Source organism: Brachypodium distachyon, chromosome 5 (genome assembly GCF_000005505.3).
Source record: "Brachypodium distachyon strain Bd21 chromosome 5, Brachypodium_distachyon_v3.0, whole genome shotgun sequence".
Taxonomy (NCBI): Eukaryota; Viridiplantae; Streptophyta; class Magnoliopsida; order Poales; family Poaceae; genus Brachypodium; species Brachypodium distachyon.
This window is the reverse complement of record NC_016135.3, coordinates 6,603,751-6,628,490: the sequence shown is the minus strand read 5'-3', so window position 1 is coordinate 6,628,490 and position 24,740 is coordinate 6,603,751. Positions and strand designations below refer to the sequence as shown.

General features: G+C 51.3%; 2 protein-coding genes across 2 annotated transcripts; one reads left to right on the top strand and one right to left on the bottom strand.

Moving 5' to 3' along the window:
• Positions 1–3,822: 3,822 nt before the first annotated feature.
• Positions 3,823–4,527, bottom strand: LOC104585531 (angiomotin-like). Its single transcript, XM_010242454.1, has one exon. The coding sequence runs from the start codon at positions 4,525–4,527 to the stop codon at positions 3,823–3,825; it is 705 nt and encodes a 234-aa protein (XP_010240756.1).
• Positions 4,528–20,181: 15,654 nt separating this feature from the next.
• On the top strand, positions 20,182–22,625 carry LOC100821159 (transcription factor bHLH35). The gene is made up of 3 exons (XM_003579453.4): positions 20,182–20,595; positions 20,694–21,095; positions 22,224–22,625. Exons 1-3 carry the CDS (start codon positions 20,287–20,289, stop codon positions 22,323–22,325), a joined length of 813 nt encoding a protein of 270 aa, XP_003579501.1. The 5' UTR covers positions 20,182–20,286; the 3' UTR covers positions 22,326–22,625.
• The last annotated feature ends 2,115 nt before the right edge of the window (positions 22,626–24,740 follow it).

Sequence of the window (24,740 nt, the reverse complement as noted above, 5' to 3'; positions counted from 1 at the left end):
ACCACAAAGGTGGGATGAGCTCTTACAACACCACAAAGGTGCGGTGAGTTCCACTAGTGGCTTCCTTGGGGGTGAAGTCCAAATCATTACAAACTTGACCGGGGCTAGCTCCACAACTCAATTGGAATCTCCCAATCCAATCCCCGAGCTCCTCACACCAAAGGAGAGCTCAAGGCAACGGCTTCCGTCTAGGGCACCCAAATGCCCAAGAGAAAGGAAATCCACAAGAGAAACAAGGCGAATCAACTTTGTGACTTGGTGAAACCCTAGATGAAAGGGCATTTCGATCCCTAATGAGTTTTGGTGTTAATGACAATATAACTTGTGGACTAATCGTGCGCCAAGTGTTTTCAGATTTGATAACTAGTGTTGTGACATGATTCATCGCTCTCAAAAAGGAAAGAAGCGTATAAGGATTTGCGTCTTTTTATTTTATTGAGTTGTAGAAAAATCCGTACTATAAAGAGTGAGTCCCTTTGGGAAAGCTTTGGGTGAATCAACTTCACGTACACAAATCTACTAGATTGCACCCACATAAAGCCTAAACCCAGTTTTGAGTTGAGAGTTGCTTTAATCCTGCGAAGTCTGTCAGACAATTTCAGTTTTAGCCGGTACTACCGCCTAATTAAGAGGAGGTTCCGGTGGGCAGAACTTCTGCCCAGGTACTGGTCAGGTACTGAAATGCTACTGGAATCCAGCTGCGTATAGCGGTAGGAGGCCGGTAGCAGGGCAGAAGTTCTACCCCCTAGAACTTCTGGTCTGCCTCCGCCCAGGTACTGGTCTAACTGAAATTGGTCGTAACGGTTGGATTTTGAAGGGCTATAAAAGGGGATTCGTCCCCAACGGGTTTCTTCACCAAGCACAGCCAAGAAAAGCCCCTCTCTCTCCCCAAGAACACAAGAGCTTCATTTCCCTTGATCTCCCTCCCTAGTTCCCCCTTTTGATTCATCTTTTGAGGATTGGAGGAGAAAGATCAAAATCTAGGGTTTCACCAAAGCAAAAAGTTGATTCCCCTTGTTTCCTTTGTGGATTTTGTTACTCTTGGGATTTTGGGATCCCTAGCCGGAAGGTGTCTCCTCAAGACCACTAATATTGTGAGGTGGTGCTCGTGGATTCCGGAAGGAGTCTCCAGTTAAGTTGTGGAGACGTGCCCTTCTCCTCGGATTGGGAGCCTCCAATTAAGTTGTGGAGAGAGCACCGGTCAAGTTTGTAAGGGTTGGCATTCGCCCTCAAGGAAGCCACTTAGTGGAACTCACCTCACTTTTGTGGTGTTGGGAGAGCTGATCCCACCTTTGTGGTGTGGTGAGTTGGACAATAGAGTGAGCCTTTGTGGCATCTCTACCTTTGTGGTAGAGCACTCCTCCAAACGGAGACGTACACCTCCCCAAAAGGTGGAACTCCGGAGTCAAATCTTCATCTCCGCGTGTGGTATCATTCTTACCCCTTTACTTACTTGCAAATCTTAATTATTTATCTTGTTGCTTTGGCTATTGCATCATACTAGGGGTGTTCATCATTTAGACGTTTTATTGAACCCATGTATTGATGCTTGTATCCTTAAAAGTGAAAAGAAAAGGTAAAATTTGTTAGTCGCCTATTCACCCCCCCTTTAGTTGACCATACCGATCTTTCAATTGGTATCAGAGCCTCGTTTTAGGTTCGGCAGGGGCGTCGGGGATCGCTCCGGCGATCGCCGGCGTGGCCGATGGCGTATGCAAACTGCAAAGTGATACACCCAGAATGCATGCAAGCTAAGGACACATGCATGCACGTTTTTACGTTCGGGCAACCCGAAGGTGTAAAACCTTACGTCCTGCTTGTCTGAGCTTGTATTACCACGAAACCAAGTGTTTACATGTTGCCGGGTGGGTTCCCGGGCACTCTCTCCTTTCTGGCCAAGTGTTCCTTACCCTGCTCTACTAAAGCTAGAAGCTAACTGTGAGCTGATCGAGCTGAACCCAAAGAATAGCCTATTGGAACCAACTAGGATTCAAGGAACCCTTCGACCGTCGGCGGGGGTCCTCCTTTTATAGCCAAGGGGATACCACAGGTGCCACGGTGCATGGATTACAAGTGGCGAGCAGGGAGGCTGGGCAACTCCCCCTCGGCGCGCTGGTGGCATGCATGAGTGCCAACTTCTCAGCTAGGGGCCTAAGGCCTAAGAACTAGCCCTGGACAACCACTGTTTACCTGACTAGACGGGTAACTTCCCTCCTGTCGGCTCATTAAATGCGCCGTGCGCTTCACTCCTCGCCCTGGCGGAGCTGCGCACCGGATGCCTGGCGCGCGCCCACGTGGCGCCGCTGCTCTGCCTGCTTGGCCCTGCCCTCACGGCGGGAGCCTGCGCCCGGGAACCCCCCTCCCGGCAAGTGACTTCCCGGGAGGCGGACAGGCGGGAATATTCCCCGAAGCCCCGCTAGCCCTCCCGGGCTAGTGGCTTGCCTGGCAGCACGTTAACTGCTTCCCAGGATGATGCCTTCTCGGGAACTCTGTGATGCGACCCACGCATCGCGCAACGGTGGTACCCCGGGTGTGGGCCGGCAACACCTGTTCTCGGACGAGTTCTTCCCCTGGCCGGTTGCCGGGCTACGCCCCAACCGACGCGTCTCTTCGCTGCCCCTAGCACCTTGCCGGTTCTAACGGAGTAGTGGGCGCGTGATTTCCGCCATAACCTCCCCCCTTAAACAAGGAAGTTAAGGCCACTCCCTGCATTACTCCTTTTAATTAGGAGTTATCCCCGCGCACCCGTAGGGTACGGAACCGGCCGTTACCAAACAGCCGGGCGCTATAAAGTTTTTATTGTTGCCATAAGGGGAAAACACTCTGCTTCCCAGAGCCTTCGCCTCCAACCTCCTTCGCATCTCGCGCCCAAGTGTTCTTGCTAGCTTCCACCCCCGTTCCCCATGGCGCCCCCCACCACCAAGACAGGAAAAGAGGTGTAGGCCCCGAAGAGAGCGGCGGCCAGCAGGAGCGAGGCGGCAACCAAGGCAGCCGCCGACAAAGACCAGAGGAAGCGGGAGATGCGGGCCACACTCGCCTTCTACCGGCTTGGCTACAACGGCGAGGCGCTGGCCAAGATCCTGATCTTCCCCGCGGGCGCCGAGCACCGGGACAAGGACTTCCGGGTGTTCGGGCGCTTCTTCCTCATCGGGCTGGTGCCGCCGTTCTCGCTATTCCTCCACGCGCTGATGGAGTCGTACCAGCTGCGGGTGGCGCAGCTCCATCCCACGTCGCTCTTCCTCCTCGCCACCTTCCAGTTCCTCTGCGAAGCATTCGTGGGGGTGATGCCATCGGTGGCGCTCTTCCGTCACTATTTCTACCCCCGGATTGACAGCGCGAAAGCGATGTCGTCGGGGGTGGTGTTCCGTGCCCGCGACCAGATGAAGTCCGAGTTCATCATCCGGTCGGGGAAGAAGATTGAGAAGGAGTGGCGGGGCGACTGGTGCTGGGTCCGAGTGGAAGACCCCCAAGAGTTCATCCTTTCGCCCACGGAGCTGCCGCAACCCCACAGCGGCTGGCAGGACAGGTACCACTGCGACGCCGATCTCCTCCCCATTGTGGAGAACATCAAGGCGGTGCGACTAGCGGGGCTCACCGACGTGGACGTGGCGCGTACCTTCATCAACCGGCGCATTGCGCCGCTCCAACTGCGCTCCCGGCCAGCGTGGATGTACATGGGTCCCGGGGACAGGACACGCCTCCACCAGGACGGCGTGGATTTGGAAACCCTCAAGGTGTGGGTGAGGGGAATCTCCGGCAAAACCCTCCAATCAACGAGGTTCCCGCCGGGGGTCTTTTCCCTCCATGCCAGAGTTGCGGCGCTCAACGACATCGTCGCCGCCTTCCCGCCCTGCAATGAGTGGCGGTTGATGGACGATACCCCCACCCGGACCCCCGCGCTCCCCTGCTAGCACCACGCGGGAAGCAGGTGCTCGAGGAGAGCGGGGGCGAGTCGGAGATCAACTGGCCCTCCTTCCAGTCCCTGGATGACGAGGCGGGCCAGGCTGCAGCGTCCCCGGGAGTCATCCCCGTGCATGACGACGATGAGGATAGCGACGATGCGCCCCTGGTCGTTCGGAGATCAAGGACGTATGCAGCAGCTGCGGCTATCTCCCCGGTAGCTGCGGTGGCATCTTCCCCAGCAGCGACATCCGCCCCGGCAGCGGCCGCCAGCCCCGCGGCGACAGCCGCCTCAAGGGCGCCCGTCGGTACTTCGACGGCGACCACGTCCGCAGGGGTCGCCGGAGCCTCGGCGGTGACATCCGCCCCAGCGGGGGCCGCCAGCACCGCGGCGGCGGCCATCTCAAGGGCACCCGCTGGTACCTCGGCAGCGCACACGTTCGCGGGGGTCACCGGGGCCACGGCGGCGGCATCCGCGCTGGCAGCGACCGCCAGCACCGCGGTGGCAGCTACCCCAGGGGCATCTGCCGATGCCTCGGCGGGGACCATCCGCGACCCGGCAACGGCTTCAGCAGCAACAGCTGCCAGGGCCGCAGCGGCAGCCCTCCCAGGGTCGGCCCCTGACATCGCGGCGACCTCGCGGGCACCCACGGTGCCGCCCGCTCGGGGGGTCTTTCGGGGCTTCGCACTCCGGCGCAACCCCCCGAAGACTGTCTCGCCGGCGTGCGCCAGCAAGAGGGGGAGGAGCGACTCCCCGCCTGCCACGCCAAGCAAGAGGGCGCACGAGGACGCCGGCGGTGCCGCTGACCCGACTGACACAGGGGCTAGTGGCGCTGTCATCGCTCCTGCCAACGACCTAGCCCCAACGGGGGCGGGGCCGGCGAATGGTACGGCTTCTCCGCTCCTCCTTTGCTGCATTTTTCAGTTGCCAGTTAACCATACAAAGTACCTTCTTTTTCGGCAAGCGGCAGCTCACCCGCGGCAAGCCTCTCGGAGGCTCCCGCCAGCACGGGTGAGGCGGGGGAATCCCCCCTCGTAAGTCCATCTGCCTTGCAAGGTAACGGCCCTGGCTACCCTTGTCCGCTTCGGATAACTCTTTTACTTGTCGATCCTCACACTCCTTGTTGTTGTAGGCATAAGCACGCCCGCACCGGGAGCGGGCGCTACCGTGGTTGATCTTGACCCTGACGTCGAGATCGCGGGGGCGGCGCAGGAGCCGGCATCGGCTCCTGCACCAAGCCCTGCCGCGCCGGCCACGGCGGCAGCGGTGGCCACCGTCACCACCGGGACGGCGCTTGGCATTTTGCGCCGTTTGAACAATTATTTTTCCATTAGATTATGTAATTGTTCAACACTTAGTTAATTTCTTGTTCCTTGTTCTCAGGGCTGCCTCGCGGGGCGGCTCCCTTAGCCTTTGCGTGTTTTGCCTTGTGTTGCCGGGGACTCGCGCGCCTCACCCTTGACCAGACCAGGGACCCGGGACGGACCCGCAGTGCCGACCTGGGGTCAAGCGGTTGCGGAGAGCCACTCCACTTGCGGGGTAACTACTCCAAGCCGTGCCCCCCCCCCCCCCGGGACAGACCTGGGAAGCCGCACGGGGAGCGCACTCCCCCTGCAAGTGTCCTTCTAACACTCCAGCCACGCGCAGGTTCCGAGGCAACGTTCAATTACGTTCAGTTCTTAGTGGGTTTGCCATTTAGGTGTCAGTACTTAGCTTTTCGTTCAGTCTTGCGCCCGAAGCATTCGCCGGAGGTGCACTCCTGGTTTGCCGCCCTTGTAAACGCATGATAGAGGGATGCGGCGGGAATGCCGCGGCAGGATCGCCGCCGGCGTCAAGCGCCGACTACGATGCCACCGCCGCGTCGCCACGGCAGCCCTCGCCCTCGGAAGAGCCTGTTCCGAGGGATGCGGCAGGGACGCCGTGACTTCCTCAGCACCGCTGCTGACCGCGGGCGACGAGGACGTCACGGCGTCCCCACAGCAGCCCTCGCTGCTTGGGGAAAATCCGTCTTAGGGCCGCAGCAGGGACATCGTAGCTTCCTTGCCACCGCCGCCGAAGGCGGGCGGCCAGGACGCCCTGATGTTCCCGCAGCAACCCTCGCCGCCTGGGGGCAAAACTGCTCGAGGGCCGTGGCACAGACGTGGTGATGGGCCAGAACGAACGGCGAACGCCGGCACCGGCTGTAACATCCCAAAATTTCAAACCTTTACATGTGCATTGCATCCATGAGCATCATGCCACAATTGCATGTTTGAATTCAAATTTGAATCTCAAAAGTCTTTAAAAGATTTGGTTTACACCCATTTGAGGTTTGGATCTTCAAACCATTAAGATTCAAGTATAAAAGGGGTTTATTTCAAATATGAGCTACCCCATAATTTTTGGATAATTATTTGGAGTTGAAAAAGTATTTTATTTTAAATAGATATATGGCCCTAAAGGCATTTATAGGGCAAATGTATTTTTACATATTTTATTTTGAAGAGAAACTACTTCCAAAAGTTGTATCTTGGTAGAACATGATTTTACAAATTTTTTGGAATTTGTTTGGACCAATTTGGAGTTCAAACACAAAAAAGATCAAAGAAATGAGAAAAACAGAAAAAGAAAAGGCCAAAAAGAAAAAAAAAGGGGGTAAACCGGACCGGCCCGGCCAAAATGGGCCGAACCGGCCCAGTCCGACCGCGCCCGACCGGTGGGGGCGCGTCCCTCATGTGGTTTGGGGGAATATGTTCTGAAAATTCCTGTAATCGATGCCGTTGCTACTCTATTCTGAGGACAGTAAGGGATTAACACGTCGATTTCTTGTGGGTAAAGTGTACCACCTCTCGAGAGTGTCAAACTAAGTACTTAGCCGTGTCCCCGGTTACGGACAATTATGAGCAACTAGATATTGGAGCTGTAAGGAAAGTCTCACTCATTCAAATTTCCTAATAAAATGAATGGTTTGAACTGGGTACGAGCATTGATGTTTCTACTCAATGTGCCTAGGTTAATAGGAGCATGGGTGTTTCTACCCCGTGTCCAATAGAATTCAAAACTATTTGTCTAAAAATGATAGGGTTTGAATAATGATGCTTTTATGCAAAATAGCCAACCCCCCCCCCCCCTAGCCGAACTATGCATATACTTGGTAGGTCCTTTATAACTCTAGTGAGCTTGCCAATACATTCAAATGTATTGACCACGTAGTGGCTGCAATTAATAATGCAGGTGGATCCGACGATGAGTGAGGTTCGTCGTTTTGTCATGGGTCATGTGCTTACATTCCAACATGCTCTCACCTTGGAGTAGTGTGGCCCTTATGTTCTACTTTTTTTCCGCTGCAGTATTTTGAAACATTGTCTTATGATGATGAAACAGTATTTGTTTATGCTGGCCCAAGAGGTCATGCGAGGTTGTAAGTACTATTTAAATTCTGGATGATGCGATGTAATAAAGTACTTTTGACATTTGTTTCTGTATACTTCATCATGAAACTGTGTGTGCTAGTGAGTCGATCCAGGGACTAGCACAGTAAGCACAGACATCGAACCCTAGTAAGGGGGAGGGTCGCTTCACCGGCGCCATCACAGTATCCTCGCGACGAGCCCTGCCTATAGAGGCACTCTCTAGGGAAATGCGGCAGGGACACTATGGTAGTGCACCCGTCGGCGCTGAGCGCCGATGGCATGCACCACCACCGTGTCTCCGCGGCATCCCTCGGAGCGGACTCGATGGAGTGACGCGGCAAGGGCACGATGGCAGTGCACCCATCGCGCCTCTACGGCCCCACTCCCTTGCCTTTCCCTAGTTGCGCTCTAGGCCGTTCCATGGCCGAGGCGCCCTTTTTATAGGCGTGGGGGGAGGGCTTTGCCACCACGCGCGATGGATCAACGCAGCACCCGTGGCGCCCCACCACTCGGAGTGCGGCACGGTCTTCGCCACCCCACATGCCAAGTCACTGTGGCACACGTGGCGGCCTCCTCCGCAATCAATTACCTCAGAGTGCGGTGAGTCCCTCGTGGTGCGGTCACTCCACACCACAGGACACCACTACGCGCCACAGCCCGTGGACGACCCACGAGCATTACAGTGCGCGAGATTCCAGCTTTGCCCTGCACGTTAGATTCTTACCAAACCCGACGTGCTGCAATTTTTTTTCGAAATTCACAAAAATACAGAGCTGCAGTATGGTTAACCACAATCTCCTGCCTCCCAGCCCCCAGTCACGGAATGGTTGATGCCAAACTTGGATGTGAGCAATTCATTTCCCAGATGCAGCAGCTGCGTGGTGCACGTTGCGGGAAGCTTGGCAACTGCATGTCCTATGAAGCACGTTGCGGGAAGCCCGGCAACTGCATGTCCCGTGCCAGAGAGATCCGGCAACAGGTTTTTGTTTTCGAGGCTCCAGCAGCACCCTGCTCACAACCAAGTATGGTAAGACACTTTCGTGCGCCCAATGCAGAAGGCAGAAGAAAGAGGATCATGCAAATAAACAAGGCAACCTTAAAATTCAGGGAAAAACACTTATCTTTATTCACAATAACTAGTGGTTTACACACGGGGGCTGCCCGGCTACACTAGTTCGAGAGGTATGCATCGGCGGCATCACCTGAGGGTCGGGCTCCGCCGCTTCACGGGTAGAACTTGCGCAAGTGCTCAATATTCCAACTATTTTGCACTGGCAAGCCATCTTCGGTTTCCAGCCGGACGGCCCCCGGCCTGGTCACCTGGGCTACCTGGAAGGGCCCCTCCCATTTCGGAGTCAACTTGTTCCCGGCCTTCGTTCCGTGTATCTGGCGCAGGACAAGGTCTCCGTTCTCGAGCCCCCCGGGACGGACTCGCCTGTTGTGGTAACGACGGAGTCCCTGCTGGTAGCGCGCGGCTCGCATAGCAGCCCGACATCGAAGCTCTTCGATGAAGTTTAGATCGTCCACCCTTTGCTCGTGTTGGCTGGTGTCGCCGTACGCGCGTACTCGGGGAGATCCGTGCTTGAGCTCGAGGGGCAGCACCGCTTCTGCCCCGTAGACAAGGGCGAAAGGAGTTTCGCCCGTTGCCCGACTAGGTGTGGTCCTGATTGACCACAGCACGGGCTGGAATTCTTCAACCCAGTGTTTCCCGTGGCCTTTGAGGTTGTCAAAGGTTCTCGTCTTGAGGCCCCGCAGCACTTCTGCGTTAGCTCGCTCCGGCTACCCGTTACTCCTCGGATGAGCAACGGACGCGAAGTGCAACTTGGTGCCCATGCCCCCGCAGTAGGCTTGAAACACCGCGCTCGTGAATTGCGTGCCATTGTCGGTGATGATGCCATTAGGCACACCAAACCGGCACACAATATTCTTGTAAAACTTGATGGCTGCCTGGGCGGTCACCTTGCGCACTGGTTCAACTTCCACCCATTTAGAGAACTTGTCGATGGCCACAAACAGGTACTCGTAGCCACCGACCGCCCTCGGCAACTTGCCGACGATGTCCAGCCCCCAGACCGCAAACGGCCAGGAGGCTGGGATGACATGCAAGGCCTGCGCCGGCTGGTTGCTTTTCTTCGAGTGGAACTGGCATGCTTCGCACGTCTTCACCAGCCGCTCCGCGTCGGCCAGGGTCGTGGGCCAGTAGAAACCGTGCCGAAACGCCTTGCCGGCTAAAGCCTGAGAGGCCACATGGTGTGAGCATCTGCCTCGATGTATCTCCTCCAACAGCACGCGCACTTCGTCTTGCGGCACGCAGATGAGCTTGACCCCATTTGCACGCCTGCGGTAGAGGTTTCCATCCACCACAGTGTACATTTTGGCTTGCCGCGCTACTCGCTCCGCGATAACGTCATCTTCCAGGAGAGCCTCCCCATTCAAGTAGCGGGCGATTTGCACCGCCCAGGGAGGGGTATCCCTGCCAACGCATGCCGCTATGTCAGCGGCATGGACCCCTGTTGTTGCGGGGTTTCCTTCGGTTGCCGGAGGGGCGTCCCCGGCAACCGGCTCAGGGGCGACTAAAGGAGCCGCTTGCTTCTGGCAGAACATCCCCGCCGGGGGCTTCCGGCGCTCTGCTGCCATCTTGGACAGCTCGTCAGCCGCGAAGTTGTCCTTCCGCTTGACGTGCTCGACTCGCAAACCTTTGAACTTGCGTTCTAGCTTGCAGACTTCCTCCACGTACAGCGCCATCTGCGGGCAGTTGTAGTCCTTGTTCACCTGGTTGATCACGAGCTGGGAGTCCCCGCGAACAACCAGGCACTTGATGTCGAGGGCGATGGCTGCCCGTAACCCGGCGAGCAAGCCCTCGTACTCTGCCGTGTTGTTGGTGGAGTTCGGGAAATCGAGCTGGACAGCGAACCTCAGCTGGTCCCCTGTCGGTGACTCGATGACGACCCGACGCCAGCTCCTTGGAGACCGAACGCGCCGTCGAAGTAGAGGACCCAGTGGTTTTCGTCCAGCTTGCCGGGTAGGCTGGTCTCTGGCTCATGCTCTTCCACGCTCGCCGATGTCCATTCCACAACGAAGTCCGCCAGGGCAGCACTCTTGATGCTCTTGGAGTTGGCGAAGTGGAGGTCAAACTCTGACAGCTCCATCCTCCATTCGGCCACCCTCCCGGTGGCTTCACGGTTGGTGAGGGCTCGCTCAAGGCAGCCTGGAAATGGTGGCGCAGCTTGCGGGACGCAAGGAGAATCCCCAAGAGGAGCTTCTGCATTTGCGGGTACCTCGTTCGCGCGTCGCACAACACCATGCTGACGAATTACACCGGGTGCTGCACTAATCTCTTACGCGGTGCCAGGGTTGCCGGCTCGGGGGTGGTCCCCGGGTCTGAGGCGGTTGCGGGGGGCTGCTCAACCCCCTGCCGTGCCGCCTCAGTCCTCTCGGCAAACAGCACCGAGCTGACCACCTGGTCAGTCGCTGCTAGGTAGAGTAGCAGCGGCTCGCCCGGCTTGGGAGCGACGAGGATGGGCGGCGACCTCAGGTACTGCTTGAGTTCCCGAAACGCCGCTTCGGCCTCGGGGGTCCAGTCAACAGGACCCTTCTTCTTCATTACCTTGAAGAAAGGCAGGGCGCGTTCGCCCAGCCTGGAGATGAAGCGGCCCAACGCGGCAACGCAGCCGTTGAGGCGCTGGACGTCCTTCACCTTGCGTGGAGCCTCCATCTTCTCGATGGCTTCTATCTTGCTTGGGTTGGCTTGTATCCCCCTGTGTGAAACCAAGAAACCCAGAAGCTGACCCGAGCCTACACCGAAGGTGCACTTCTCGGGGTTCAGTTTGAGCTTGATCCTACGGAGGTTATCAAATGTTTCCCGCAGGTCATCAATCAGCGAGTCCCCGCGCTTCGATTTGATGACGATGTCGTCCATGTAGGCCTCCGCGTTCCGGCCTAGCTGGGGTCCCAAACATTCGCGCAGCGCGCGCTGGAATGTTGAGCCCGCGTTCTTCAACCCGAAAGGCATGCATGTATAACAATAGCAGCCAACCGGGGTGACGAACGCTGTTTTTTCCTCGTCTTCGCCCGCCATCTTAATTTGATGGTAGCCGGAAAAAGCATCTAGAAAACTCAGCAAGTCACAGCCAGCGGTAGAATCAACTATTTGATCGATACGGGGTACAAGGAAGGGATCCTTGGGACATGCACGGTTTAGATCAGTAAATCTACGCACATGCGAAGCTTATTCTCTGCTTTAGGCACTACTACAGGGTTAGTTAACGAAGTGGGATACAGAACTTCCCTAATTGCCCCGGCGGCCTGGAGTTTGTCCACCTCCTATTTGATGAAATCTTTGCGCTCCTGTGCTTGCCATCGAACCTTCTGCTTGACGGGGCGGGCGTCCGGACGCACCGCGAGCCGATGCTCAATCACCTCCCTAGGGACTCCGGGAAGGTCCGAAGGCTCCCAAGCGAACATGTCGGCATTCTCCTGGAGGAAAGTGACGAGGGCGCTTTCCTATTCGGCAATAAGGTTCGCACCGACGGTGACGATGCGTTCCTTGTTGCCGGCTTGGAGGGACAACTTCTTCACCTTGGCGGCCTCCTCCCGGAGCTTCTGTCCCTTGCCGAGGCATGAGCTCGAGCCGGTGCTTCCCCCAGCAAGCTCTTGCGGGGTAGCACGGGCCTTCTTCATTGCCGGGCCGTCGCTTGGCGAGCCTTCGTTTCCGGCAACGTCTTCGTCACTGGAGTCGGCTGCGGCGGCGGCCCTGATGACCTCACCGACGCACCAGGCCGCATCCCTGAGGTCGCACCTGATGGAGAGAACTCCATATACGGACGGCATCTTCATCACGCCATAGGCACAATGCGTAGCCGCCATGAACTTGATCAGCGCTGGCCGACCAAGGATCCCGTTGTAGGGCAACGGGGTGTGTCCCACGTCGAACACTATATGTTCGGTCCTGAATGCTTCCCGGGACCCGAAGATCACCGGCAGCGTGATGCGCCCTAGGGGGCACACGATCCCGGGGTTTACTCCCCGGAACGGCTCGGTGGGCTTCAGCTGTTCCACCGGCAGTTGGAGTTTCTCCACCAGCCTGGCGGACAGGCAGTTGACCCCCGCTCCGTTGTCCACCAGTACCTTGGTCACTGTCATGTTGCTGATGATCGGTGAGACGACGAAGGGTATTACCCCTGAACTCAGGTGCCGCGCTGGGTGATCGTCAGCGCTGAAGGTGATCGGCACATGCGACCACCTCAGCGGCTGTTGCGGCTCCGCGTCCGGCAACAACGCGCACCCGTCACGGGTGAGGCGCTTCACCGCGGCATGGGATGGGAGAGCATAGGCTCCCCCATGGATGCAGGCGACGCCGCGAGGCTCCTGGAAGCCTGGCTCGTCGCCACTAGTGCAGTCGGACTCGAGCTGCTCCTCAGCGCGAGCCCTGTCGCGTCCCCGGGGAGGGCATTCTCTGCCGGCGCGGGGCTGGCCACGTCCCCCCTAGGGTTCGTCTCTGCCGGCAGCGCTGCCGGCAGGCCTCGGCCCCGCTCTAGGGTCGTTCGGGCAATCTCGGGAGAGATGTCCGATGTCGCCGAAGTTGAAGTAGCCGCCAGCAGCCCGGCACTCCTCGTGGCGCTGCTCCCGCCGCTGCTTGATCCCCTGCAGGATGCGGCAGTCCTGCGCGTCGTGGGTGGAGTTGTTGTGGATGGGGCAGCGGGGCGCGTCACCCTGCTTGCCCCAGACCCGCCACCCGGCGAGGCCTTCTTTGCAGGCCTCGCAACAGGAGCCCCCGAGTCCGCAACGAGAACCTGCTTCCCGCTGCGCTTGCGGGAACCCTTCTTCTGCGAACCCTCGCCAGGGCTCGCGGCAGCCTTGGCTGCTAGCTCGGGCGCTAAGCGCCCTTCCTCGGCCATGGCGCACTACTGCGCCAGGGCGTATGGATCCTGCGTCATCCGGATCCAATGCGTGCTCAGTTTCTCGCGCATCTTGAGGTCGCGGACGTTGATGGCGAAGGTGTTGACGATGGCAGCCGCCTCCACCTCCGGGATAGAGTAGGAGAGGTTGGAGAAGCGGTTGACGAAGCTCCGCAACGTCTCCCCCGGCCTCTGCACGATGGTGTGCAGTTCCACCATGGTTCTGGGGCACTTGTAGCCGCCCTGGAACGCGCTCACAAAATGCTCACGCAGGTCTGCCCAAGTGGTGATGGACCCGGCGGGCAGGTGGAGCAGCCAGGTTCTCGCTGATCCTTTCAGGACCATTGGGAACCAGTTGGCCCTGACCACTGGGTCCTCTACTTCGACGGCGCATTCAGTCTCCAAGGAGCTGGCGCCGGAGTTGTCATCGAATCTCTTTATTGCAACGATGTCGATCGATTACAAAAGATCCGAGAAGAACTGAGATGACACCGCCAACGAATCTCTTTATTGCAACGATGTCGATCGATTACAAAAGATGCAACCATGCATCAAAGAGCTCTCCAAGAATTGATCTAGATCCAAAGCTCTGAGTTCCCTCACGTCCTTGCTCAAACCTGAAAATTCGCGACCCTAAACCGAGTCCGAATCCAACACGAACTCATCTGTCCCGGTCGGTATTCTGCCCGTGGGGCCGGCATACGACCTCGGATTGAGATGACTCCAAAAGTAAAGTTGTTCATCCCGACGATGCTCACAACTTTCATGTGGACCACTTTTCGTCAGACGCCATCTTGATGATGCTACTGTTTAATCTTTAAACAGCTCTCATCCAGCCACGGCTGGACCTACATGTCTTCACGTCGATGCCACTCCATGCCATCAACTCTTCTTGTGATGTCTTCAAAACTCAACCATCACGTGTCGAATATCTCCAATACCGTACATCTCGGTATAAACAACGTATGACAAACCGGTGCCCTCCGGGATCGTCGTAGACTTCACTTCCATTGTTCCTTCGCACGAACGTCCCGCATGACCTCGATCCTTGACCTCAGCTTCTCCGAAGCTTCTTCCCTCGATCCCGTCATCAACCACATTCCTCTAGCTCCGGCAACACCTGAAAGCGAGCACACAAATAACCAATACGAGCACAAGTCCACGACTTGACTCAGGGTAAGTTCCACACAACTCATGCCATGTTTTCACATAAGAAACTAATGGATCAACACACCACTAGCAAAGCACTAAGTCCAAACAAGATACATGTCATCAGATAAGTATCCATATGATCGAAAGTATCCACATCAATTTTTCATCTAAAACATTTGCCAATGTTACACATCATCTATGATTTCACATGTTCACATCATGCTTTTGTCTCTTTGTGTTGAGCCCTAAAGGTACATGAAGCATTCGAAGATCCGAATTGGCTTAATGCCATGCATGAAGAATTGAACAACTTCGAGCACAACGAATTAAGTGTGGTCATTGGTTGAGAAGCCAAAGGATTGCAAGAATGTCATATGGACCAAATGGATATTCAAGAACAAACAACATGCCTTTGGGCAAATCATTCGTAACAAGGCAAGATTGGTGGCTCAAGTTTTCTACCAAGTCGCGTGTATCGATTACGGTGAAACTTTTGCTCCCGTAGCTCGCCGTGATTCAATTCATATCTTGCTTGGATATGCATCTCACCATAACTTCAAAGTGTTACAACAATTGGTTGTTAAAAGTGCATTTCTCTTTGTTCCACTAAATGATTTGGTGTATGTCAAAGAACCACTGGGATTTAAGAATCCTAAATTTCCTAAGCACATCTATAAACTTGATAAGGCGCTCGATTGACTTATGAAAGCTCCACGTGCGTGGGATGAGCACGTTAGAGAGTTGTTAGTGGATTGTGGGTTTGAAATAGGGCTAATTGATCCCACTCTTTTTACTAAGAGATTTTGTGGTAATTTGTCTCTATGCCAACTATATATGGATGGCATTATATATATTTGGTTATTCTAACAATGCTTTGAGTGATCAATTTGCTAAGCTAATGACCGATAAGATTGAGATGTGTATGATGGGTGAATTGGAGTTCTTCCTTGGATTCAAAATCAAGCAATTGAGAGGAGGGATTTTCATTAATTAAGCTACATATACCCAAGACATGCTCAAGAGATTCAAGATGGATATTGCTTAGAGTGCAAGGACTCCAATGCCAACATGAAGATCTTGATCTCGATCCCAATGGTAATATGTGGATCAAAAGGTATATTGTCCTATGTTTGGATCTTTAATCTACCTTTGTGCATCTAGACCGGATTTTATGTTGAGTGTGGGTGTTTGTGCAAGATGTCAATCCGCACCAAAAGATTGTCACTTAGTGGCGGTCAAAAGAATCTTTCGATATTTGGTTCATACGTCAAACTTTGGATTATGGTATCCTAAAGAATCAAGGTTCAAGCTTATTGCATATTCGTATTTGGATTGGCTGGGAGACAAAGTGGATAGGAAGTCCACATCCGGGGCTTGCCAATCTATTGGTAGGTCTTGGTGTGTTGGTTTTCTAAGAAGCAAATTGTGTGTCTCTATCTACCTCTGAAGCCGAGTACGTCGCAGCCGCAAGTTGTTGTGCACAATTGTGATGGATGAGACAAACCTTATTGGAGTTTGGAATCACTTGTGAAAGTGTGCCTCTTTTGTGTGACAATGGGAATGCTATCAAGATTGTCCACAACCCTGTGCAACATAGCAAGATGAAGCATATTGAGATTCGTCATCATCTCTTTTGAGTGCATGTGGAACGTGGTGATATATATTGAGCTCTCATTTGTAGCCATCAGCAAGCAACTAGCGGATATTTTCATGAAGCTACTTGACGAAGCAAGATTATGTGAATTGAGGTGTGAGCTAAATATCATAAGATTCAAGTAATGTGGTATGATGAACTTGCACACCTACCCATGGTTGACATTTATCTTGTTTTGGTGTAGGCATGAATGTAGGGGGAGCATAGCTCTATTCATGGGCAAATGCTACTTCTACTATGCATAAATTGTTTTATTTACTTTGTGCTTAAATGTGAGTTTTGGTTCTTGAGCCCAAGAACTATCTTCGCGCTGTCAAGATCATATATACTCAAACTTGGTGGCTTAGGCCACCACCTCCTCATGTGAGGAGTTGGTTCTTATTTGGAATTCATTCATATCTAGACAATATGTCATTATATGATTATCTATGAAAAAACACTCATAGTTGGTTTTAATTTGCAACTTGCAATTTGAGTGTGTATTGCCATATTATATCCTTTGTGTGCATCTTATCCTCAGCCTTTAATCTTACTTTGAAACCATCTATTCTCAAAGCACAAGTTCCATGTGTTTGAAACTAGGAGGTTCTGCCATTCCAGGGCGGTACTACCGCTCCTCCCAAGGCGGTACTACCGGTCGGTGGTACAACCACCCTTCACAGGGCGATACAACCACCGACAGTGGATTTCTAAAGAGTGAATGGGCTGGGGCTGGTCGAGTGAGAGTTTTCTTCCTTCTCCATCCGTGCCCCCAACCCTATAGTTCCTTCACTCTCTTCTTTGGCGAACTCCCCAAGCTAATGCTTGGATCCAGCGGTTATCCGGTCCTCCCAAAGATCTATTCCAAGGAAACTGTTTCCCTTCATCTCCTCTACCATGAATACCAATAATGTTTCAATTCTCCATTCTCTAGAGTTCTGTTTTTGGAACCCTAAGTGTGGTTGGCGAGAATTTGCAATTTCTAGTGGTGGAATCTAGTCTTGGAGTAGCTTTGTTTCTGGGAGTTTGTGTGCTTATCTATTTCCTCATATCTAGAGATCTTTCACAGGTGCTAGCTCAAGCAAGGCTATGGAAAGAAAGTGACCAAAAAAGAGAGATCTTAGAATTGAAGAAGCTTGCCGAGTCGAGGTTTAGTTTTGAAGGTGACTTGGGTGATTGTGATGATTGTGTTTTTGACACATAGAGGCCCAAGCAAAGATGAGTATTTGTTTGGAAAAATGGGAAAGGAAAATGAAGAAAGTGTTGTGTATCCAACAAGCCAATGAAGTCAAGATGTATGAAGCCCACAAGAATGCAAAGATCATCCATTTCAATCAAAAGAACATGTTAGCACTCAATGTGGATGTTGCTAGTGGAAGCAAATCAAATTTGATACCCTTGAAGAATGGAAATCAATTTATGGAGTTTGAGATGAAGATGAAGTTTTCCACCTCAACCTCCAACCCAATATGAAGAAGATGACCCCCAAGACAAAGAAGAAGATGGAGCCTCCGTAGCCTCCGGTTGATCTCCTTTTTGGGACGTTCTTCCCTTTTTGGTGTCTTGATGCCAAAGGGGGAGAGGTTTGGAGAAGTCTAGGAGAGATTAAGGGAGAGTGGTGAGGTTTTAGATTGCTAGACTTGCGGGGATTTGCAAGGGTTTTTAAGTCACAAGATTGGTTCTTTATGCTTTTCATTTGATGGTGCTTGTGAACTTTATTTCTGTGTGGTTTGATCGATACATATATTTATGCCATTTGTGTCATTGCTTTGAACTAATGGTGACCTTTTTAGGTCCTTATGCTTTTATACAATGTGTGTAAGACATGTTAATTTATATGCTTGAGATGCAATAGCTAGTCATGTGCTTAATATTCACTTTGTGATATGCTTTATGCCTATTGTGACTTGCTATATCTCATATGTGCTTTATATCTATGTCATGTCTTACTAATCACGTGTGGAGATGCTTTTAGTTTTGCCTTTGTAGAATTTTCTCCATCACATGATCTATTTGGCAAAGGTATGCCCTTCGTGGGATTGTTTTTGAGACATGGTTACTTTTATATGCATGAGTCTTTATGGCTTAAGTCATTTGGTGTTATTATGTTTTACTCTATACCTATGACGTGCTATGTTTTTATGGCCTATACTTTCATGCATATTTGCTCTATGTCTATATCATGTCTTACTAATTGTGTTGTGGAGATGTTTTTAATTTTGCCCTTCTAGAATTGCTCCATGGCGTGATCTCATTGCAAAAGGTATGATTTCAATTGTTGGATGTATCTAACCCATTATGTTTCATCGAAGCATTGCTCCATATATATTTTTGGATAAGTCCATGTAGGGTTCATTCACTTTTGTTATGCCTCTTGAAGGTATGCTATGCTCTGTATCTTATATGAATGAATCTTACATATCTTTGTGAAGCTCTCATTGAAATATCTTTGATCCTTTGCAATTGACTATTCGCTTATAAAGTTTAGGGGGAGCGTTGATCCTAGCATATATGTGCACTTTGCATTCCAAAAGCAAATTCAAAATAGTGCATATAGCTAGGGGGAGCCCGTCTATATTTTATTCACTTGTGTTAAGCTTATTGCATATCTTTACTAAGCTTCATTGTTACATATTATTTGTAAATCGTTGTGTTGTCATCGAGCACCAAAAAGGGGGAGATTGAAAGGTCATTTCGATCCCTAATGAGTTTTGGTGTTAATGATAACATAACTTGTGGACTAATCGTGCGCCAAGTGTTTTCATATTTGATAACTAGTGTTGTGACACGATTCATCGCTCTCAAAAAGGAAAGAAACGTATCAGGATTTGCGCCTTTTTATTTTATCGAGTCGTAGGAAAATCCGTACTATAAAGAGTGAGTCCATTTGGGAAAGCTTTGGGTGAATCAACTTCACGTACACAAATCTACTAGATTGCACCCACATAAAGCCTAAACCCAGTTTTGAGTTGAGAGTTACTTTAATCCTGCGAAATCTGTCAAACAATTTCAGTTTTAGCCGGTACTACCGCCTAATTAAGGGGAGGTTCCGGTGGGCAGAACTTCTGCCCAGGTACTGGTTCAGTACTCAAATGCTACTGGAATCCAGCTGCGTATACCGGTAGTCTAGTTTGCCTCCGCCCAGGTACCGGTCTGACTGAAATTGGTCATAACGATTGGATTTTGAACAGCTATAAAAGGGGCTTCGTCCTCAACCCTCCCAAGCAAAAATAAAAAACGTCATGAGCAGCCCCGAAAGGTCAACTTTCCGTTTTTAGACCGGCGGTGTGTTTCAGCAAATGGCCACAAAATTGTAATGGTAACCAGCAAATTCACATTCGGGCGGTGTGTTTGATCGAAAACCACAAAATAACGGTGTCCCCTAACCAATTTCCCCTTTATAAAAAGATGATTCCACATGTGAAAACAAAAGGAGAAAACTGTGCTAAAAGCAGCGATCCAACATGAGTTCAGAACTAAATCATGAGCAAAGTGATTGGAAAAGTGTGTTTTTGATGTATATATTTAAATATGAAAAATGATTTGTAAATCCTATCCCTTATGGGTATGTGATGGAAAATTACGTGGGAATTGATGAGAAAATTATATTCCTGTTTGCTTTGAGTTCATCGGGTGTTAACTTTGGAACATTACATAAGTTATTATGATAAACGGACGAGATTATTTTCGGCAATCAATTCTCTTCGAATTTCTATCTCAGTGGTGTTTTTTTAAATGTTGGAATGTTTCTCAACTCCCTGACATAATTAATCCTAAACTTCCGTTATCACGAAACAACAAATGTTTTAACACACGGTGCCTCTCAAGTTGCCATTCTCTCTGATTCCCTTTGCCAAAAAACAATCATATTGTTTGTTTTACCATGTGGAAATATCTGACACACGATAGATATCACAGGAACGAGTATTCTGTTTGATGGGATAAAGACGAAGAGGCACTCGTGGTCCCGGCACCAGGAAACGGAGTAGTACTGGTACATGTGCGAGATTAGCAAATGAATTAAAGAAATGGCGCACGTTGTGCTCGCGCGGGCGGGCCAGCAGGAGTAGTGGGTTGGCTTGGCTTGCGCGTGCGCGACAGTGGCCGTGGCTGTATTTCCCCACGTTTTCCGCCTGGTCGTCACGCGGACACGGCGACCTGAGCGCGTCCGCGTCACCTGCCAGCTCGCTATAAAACGGCTCGAGAGCCGCAACTGAGCGAGCACCTGCACAAAGAGTGAGCCAAAGATTTGAAAACCAAACCAACAGTCGCGAAAGCAGAGCAGCAGCAAGCGAGGAAACAGAGGAAGACATGGAGTCGGACATGGGCGACAGCTTCGCCTACTACTGGGAGACGCAGCGGTACCTCGAGTCGGAGGAGCTCGTCGACAGCATCTTGGCCGGGGCGACGGAGGACGCCATGTCCTACTACGACTCGAGCTCGCCCGACGGGTCCCACTCGTCCTCGGCGCCGGCGGGGGCTGCCACCATGGCCCCCGGGGCTGGGACGGCGACGGGGACGGGCGGGGCGAACAAGAACATCCTCATGGAGCGCGACCGCCGCCGCAAGCTCAACGAGAAGCTCTACGCGCTCCGCAGCGTCGTGCCCAACATCACCAAGGTGAGCAGAGCAGAGCACGGAACAGAGCCGCCGTCCGTGGTTGCAATCGGCATTGCCCGAGAGCAGCATTCTGAATTTCTGATGGTTGTGGGTTGCAGATGGACAAGGCGTCGATCATCAAGGACGCGATCGAGTACATCCAGAAGCTGCAGGCGGAGGAGCGGCGGATGGCGGCAGAGGTGGAGTCGGAGGAGTACGGCGGCGGCGGCGGCGTCATGGAGGAGCAGGTGTGCTCGGCGAAGAAGGTGAAGCGGGCGCTGTCGGTGTCGTCCCTGAACGACGCGCTGTTCACCGCGCCCTCGCCGTCGCCGCCCGTGGAGGTGCTGGAGGTGCGCGTGTCGGAGGTCGGGGAGAAGGTGCTGGTGGTGAGCGTGACGTGCAGCAAGCAGCGGGACGCCATGCCCAAAGTGTGCCGCCTGCTCGAGGAGCTCCGACTCAGGGTCATCACCGCCAACATCACCTCCGTCTCCGGATGCCTCATGCACACGCTCTTCATCGAGGTACACCAATTCACTGTTGCAGCAACAATTCCACTGTCCGTGAGATTGCTCTGTTTTCCATTCTTTGATGTCAAGATGACGTGGGGCGCCCTGACGTCACGGACTCGACTCAACTCTCTGGTGGGGGTTGATTCTTGCTGAATTTGACTTTTACCATCGCACTCTACCACTTTAAACGTCCTCTTTTGGGCAGACTTACTCATGTTTCTAGTCAAAAGGAAGTTGCTCTGTTGCATTTACGGCTACGGACGCCACATCATCCCCGATCCACACAGCAGCAGGGCTTCCAGTTTTGGTCCCGCGTGATCTGTCTCGTTTTGTTTTAAGTATCCACAACACTAGCACATGTCAATCATTAAGCACGGGATGGATGCATCGGCCTCAGCACCACGATGTTGACATACATGATCGGCACGTGGTTTTGATGCCAATTGTCGCGGAAGCATCAACATCAACGTGCTGCTTGGGGGAGCAGCCGTGGAGAACGACTTGCACGTGCTCCCGCTCGCTGGAAGATGCTTTTGTCTGCTTTCCATCCATCCACAGATATTTTTGCTTTCTAAATTTGATTGATAACGAGATGCCTGCTTCCCAAAAGAACCGCACGTGGTTCTTCTCCACTCGTTTGCTATCTCGAAGCGCCATCGTCTCGGCTCACACGACCTCACGCCCTGGACTGGCTCAGGGCAGGTCCATTTAAGAGCAGGCTCCACGGCAAAAATCAATACTACGGAGTAGAAAACTTAGATTTGGACTACATTTAAATATAAGAATCACACACAATATATAAACTTTGGATTCCAATTTGTGTGGTTTCAAACCATAGAAAGATCTCGTATATGATTTTGAATTTCGTTTCCGAGATTTGATTTTAGGATGATATGCGCTACAGTGATTTATTTATGCAGGGACCTTAGTTGGCATGTACTAAGCACTAGTGTCACCTGACACCAGTGGAATTAGGAAAATCTTTCAATAAATTAATACCGACACATGTTTATCTACAGTATAAAAGATGAATCAATTATAATGAAGATGACCAATAGTCTTTGTTTTCTATCATCATCCTTGTATTTATATCTAAATCAGTATTAGCTCTCTTGACTTAAGTTACCTCGTTTCTCTCAGGTGGATGATATGGACCGCTTCCAGACAAAGGAGATGATCGAGGCTGCTCTCTCTCAGCTTGATGCTATCCGAAGCCCGACACTTAGTTCGATGAGCTATTAGGAAAACGATGTTATGTTCGTCAGTCACCTATTTCGAATCACCTAGTGTCTTTTGCATGGTCTATCTTATGTATGTCATAATTTTGCCGCCCTTTTTTTTGCAACACCCCTTTTATAGATGTGGATGGAGGTGATTGTTTTAGTATGAGGCAGTACCACAAGCGATAGGTATGTACTGTAATAGAACGGTTTGGACTTCGTGTAAAGGTCTTCATGACCAAGGGATGATATATTTCTCTACTAAAACATATTTGTAGTGATAAATAACAAGGTGACTGCTATAAAAGTTTCTTTGCGGTTTGTGGAGTTGATATGGAACTGTGGGGAATAGGGACATCAATAAAGCAAATCACAATCCCCTCAACTTGCAATGAATTTTGAGGATAGTTTCAACCAACAAGTAAGCAGCGGAATAAATACAATCAACATGCACAAGTGACACAAGGATTTAATGTGGAAAAACCTCCTCAACGTGAGGAGTAAAAAAACCTCCTCATTTGCACATAGTGGATGTGCAAATGAGTATAAGAGTCTCTCTAAAACATCTAGAGATGTACAACACACTCAGCACATTACCAACCGGTAATCACAATAACAACCATGAGAGGTAGAACCACAACAAAGCAGACTTGACACAGCTTTTGTCCCCTTCGGTATTCTATCAACTGTTCTTAAACCGCTGATTCAGACAGCACCAAATTCTGCAGACAAGTAGATCCACGAGTCCTCAAAAAGCCTTCCAAATTTCAGCTCAATCGGACACAGTTTGCCTACATAACTGTTCGTCTACCAAAACTACTCTGTTTTGAAACTGCAGTCACCAAGCTGACGAAACCACTCTCAAATCTGATGCTACTCTGACCCAACACTCAAACCGGCCAACCAGATCGAAGTTCTCAAAGTAAGGAACAAGCTCACCAAGTTTGGAGCCAATCCAAACACGTTTGAGTCCTCAACCACCAGCTTGAAGACAACCGGTATGGAGTCACCGATCTAGACAGAAATCAGCTCTAGCTACTTCTTCCTCTCTTCTCATAGGTTGTGTTCTTTGTGTTGCGCTCTCTTGCCCTCACAATGGCAGCCACACTCTCAGGACTAAGGTTCTTTTTGGTGGCTAGGGTTTCCTTCTTCTCCTTATATACAACAAGAAGAGCAATCTTAGCCGTTGGATGGGGTTGAGATCAACGGTTCACAAGCACTAGGCTTGTGGCTGTTTGATGGGCTGAAAGTTCACCTCCATGTAGAGGGTGGCCCAACAGTAACTATTAGCAAAACACAATATTTTTTTTCCAAGAAGGTGGGGAACCCCATCATTTGCATGAATGGATACATGCGCATTAGTATAAAACGTCTCTAGCGTGTCAATTACCTCCTAGGAGACATCACATTTGATGCTATCCTCTCAAAAAGGTTAATGATTTGCGGAAAACTTTAGATCTAGCCATTATTGCACCAGGTGAAGGCCGTACTTCACGCTTCATTGGCCTTCATGAAGATCATCTAGACCGAAATTGGATAATGTGGATAGTGGCTACCCAAATGTTGTGGACCTGAATTCCACCATGATGTACCTTGAATCGCTACTTCTGGAGGAGACGGTGGCTGCAATGGATTTCCATGTGCCCACAGAAACACTTCTATTCGACTTAATTGCTCGCTGATCGTCATCATTGGTTGTTGAATTCCTTCCACGGGAGTGTTCAGATTTTCTGTTTTGATTCCCTCTTTTTTTTTAGAGATGGGGGGTCGTGGAATTTCCACATGAATATATTCCCAAAAGGAAGCCCGAGGGGCAATACACCTTGTCAGAACAGGGAACACTGGAAAGACTAAAAAATCAGTACATGACTACATTTTTGTTTTTAGGGAAAACAATGGATCAATGATCCACTGCAAATATATTATATATGAAAATAAAATATTTACAAGGCCAATAATGAAAAATTATCGAGCCAGCAGTGAAATGTCATCTAAATCTATCAATCCAATCTTTGAAATTAGAGTAAGTCTTTCTTTTGGCTCTATGAAAGACAAGATTAAGCTCTCCCTTGAAGATATGCCGGCACCGATAAAAGGACGGCCTAATATTGTTGAAGATGCAGTCATTCCTGGTCCTCCAAATGCTCCAACAAACCAGGGCAACAATGTCCATATGGAACGGAACATCCAGATGTCTCTTGAGCTCCATGACGTTACGATGCACATTGAGTTGTGGAGTGAATGCGGGGCATATGTATCTCCAGCACGCGATGGAGAACTGGCAATGGAAGAAAAGGTGATCCCTGGTTTCCAGATGCACGCCATTGCAGAGAACACAAGTGTAATCAGAGTAAGCCTCTGATGAAGCATGGCCCTGGTGTTGAGCCTATCAATGATCATAAGATATAAGAAGAATTTATGATTAAGTTGACAACAA

Bases quoted from the DNA above. Each gene is read 5' to 3' on its own strand.
- LOC104585531 (XM_010242454.1), bottom strand. From the start codon at position 4,527: ATGTCAGGGGCCGACCCTGGGAGGGCTGCCGCTGCGGCCCTGGCAGCT.
- LOC100821159 (XM_003579453.4), top strand. From the start codon at position 20,287: ATGGAGTCGGACATGGGCGACAGCTTCGCCTACTACTGGGAGACGCAG. The intron at 20,596-20,693 runs GTGAGCAGAGCA...TGTGGGTTGCAG, and splicing joins TCGTGCCCAACATCACCAAG to ATGGACAAGGCGTCGATCAT. The intron at 21,096-22,223 runs GTACACCAATTC...CGTTTCTCTCAG, and splicing joins TGCACACGCTCTTCATCGAG to GTGGATGATATGGACCGCTT.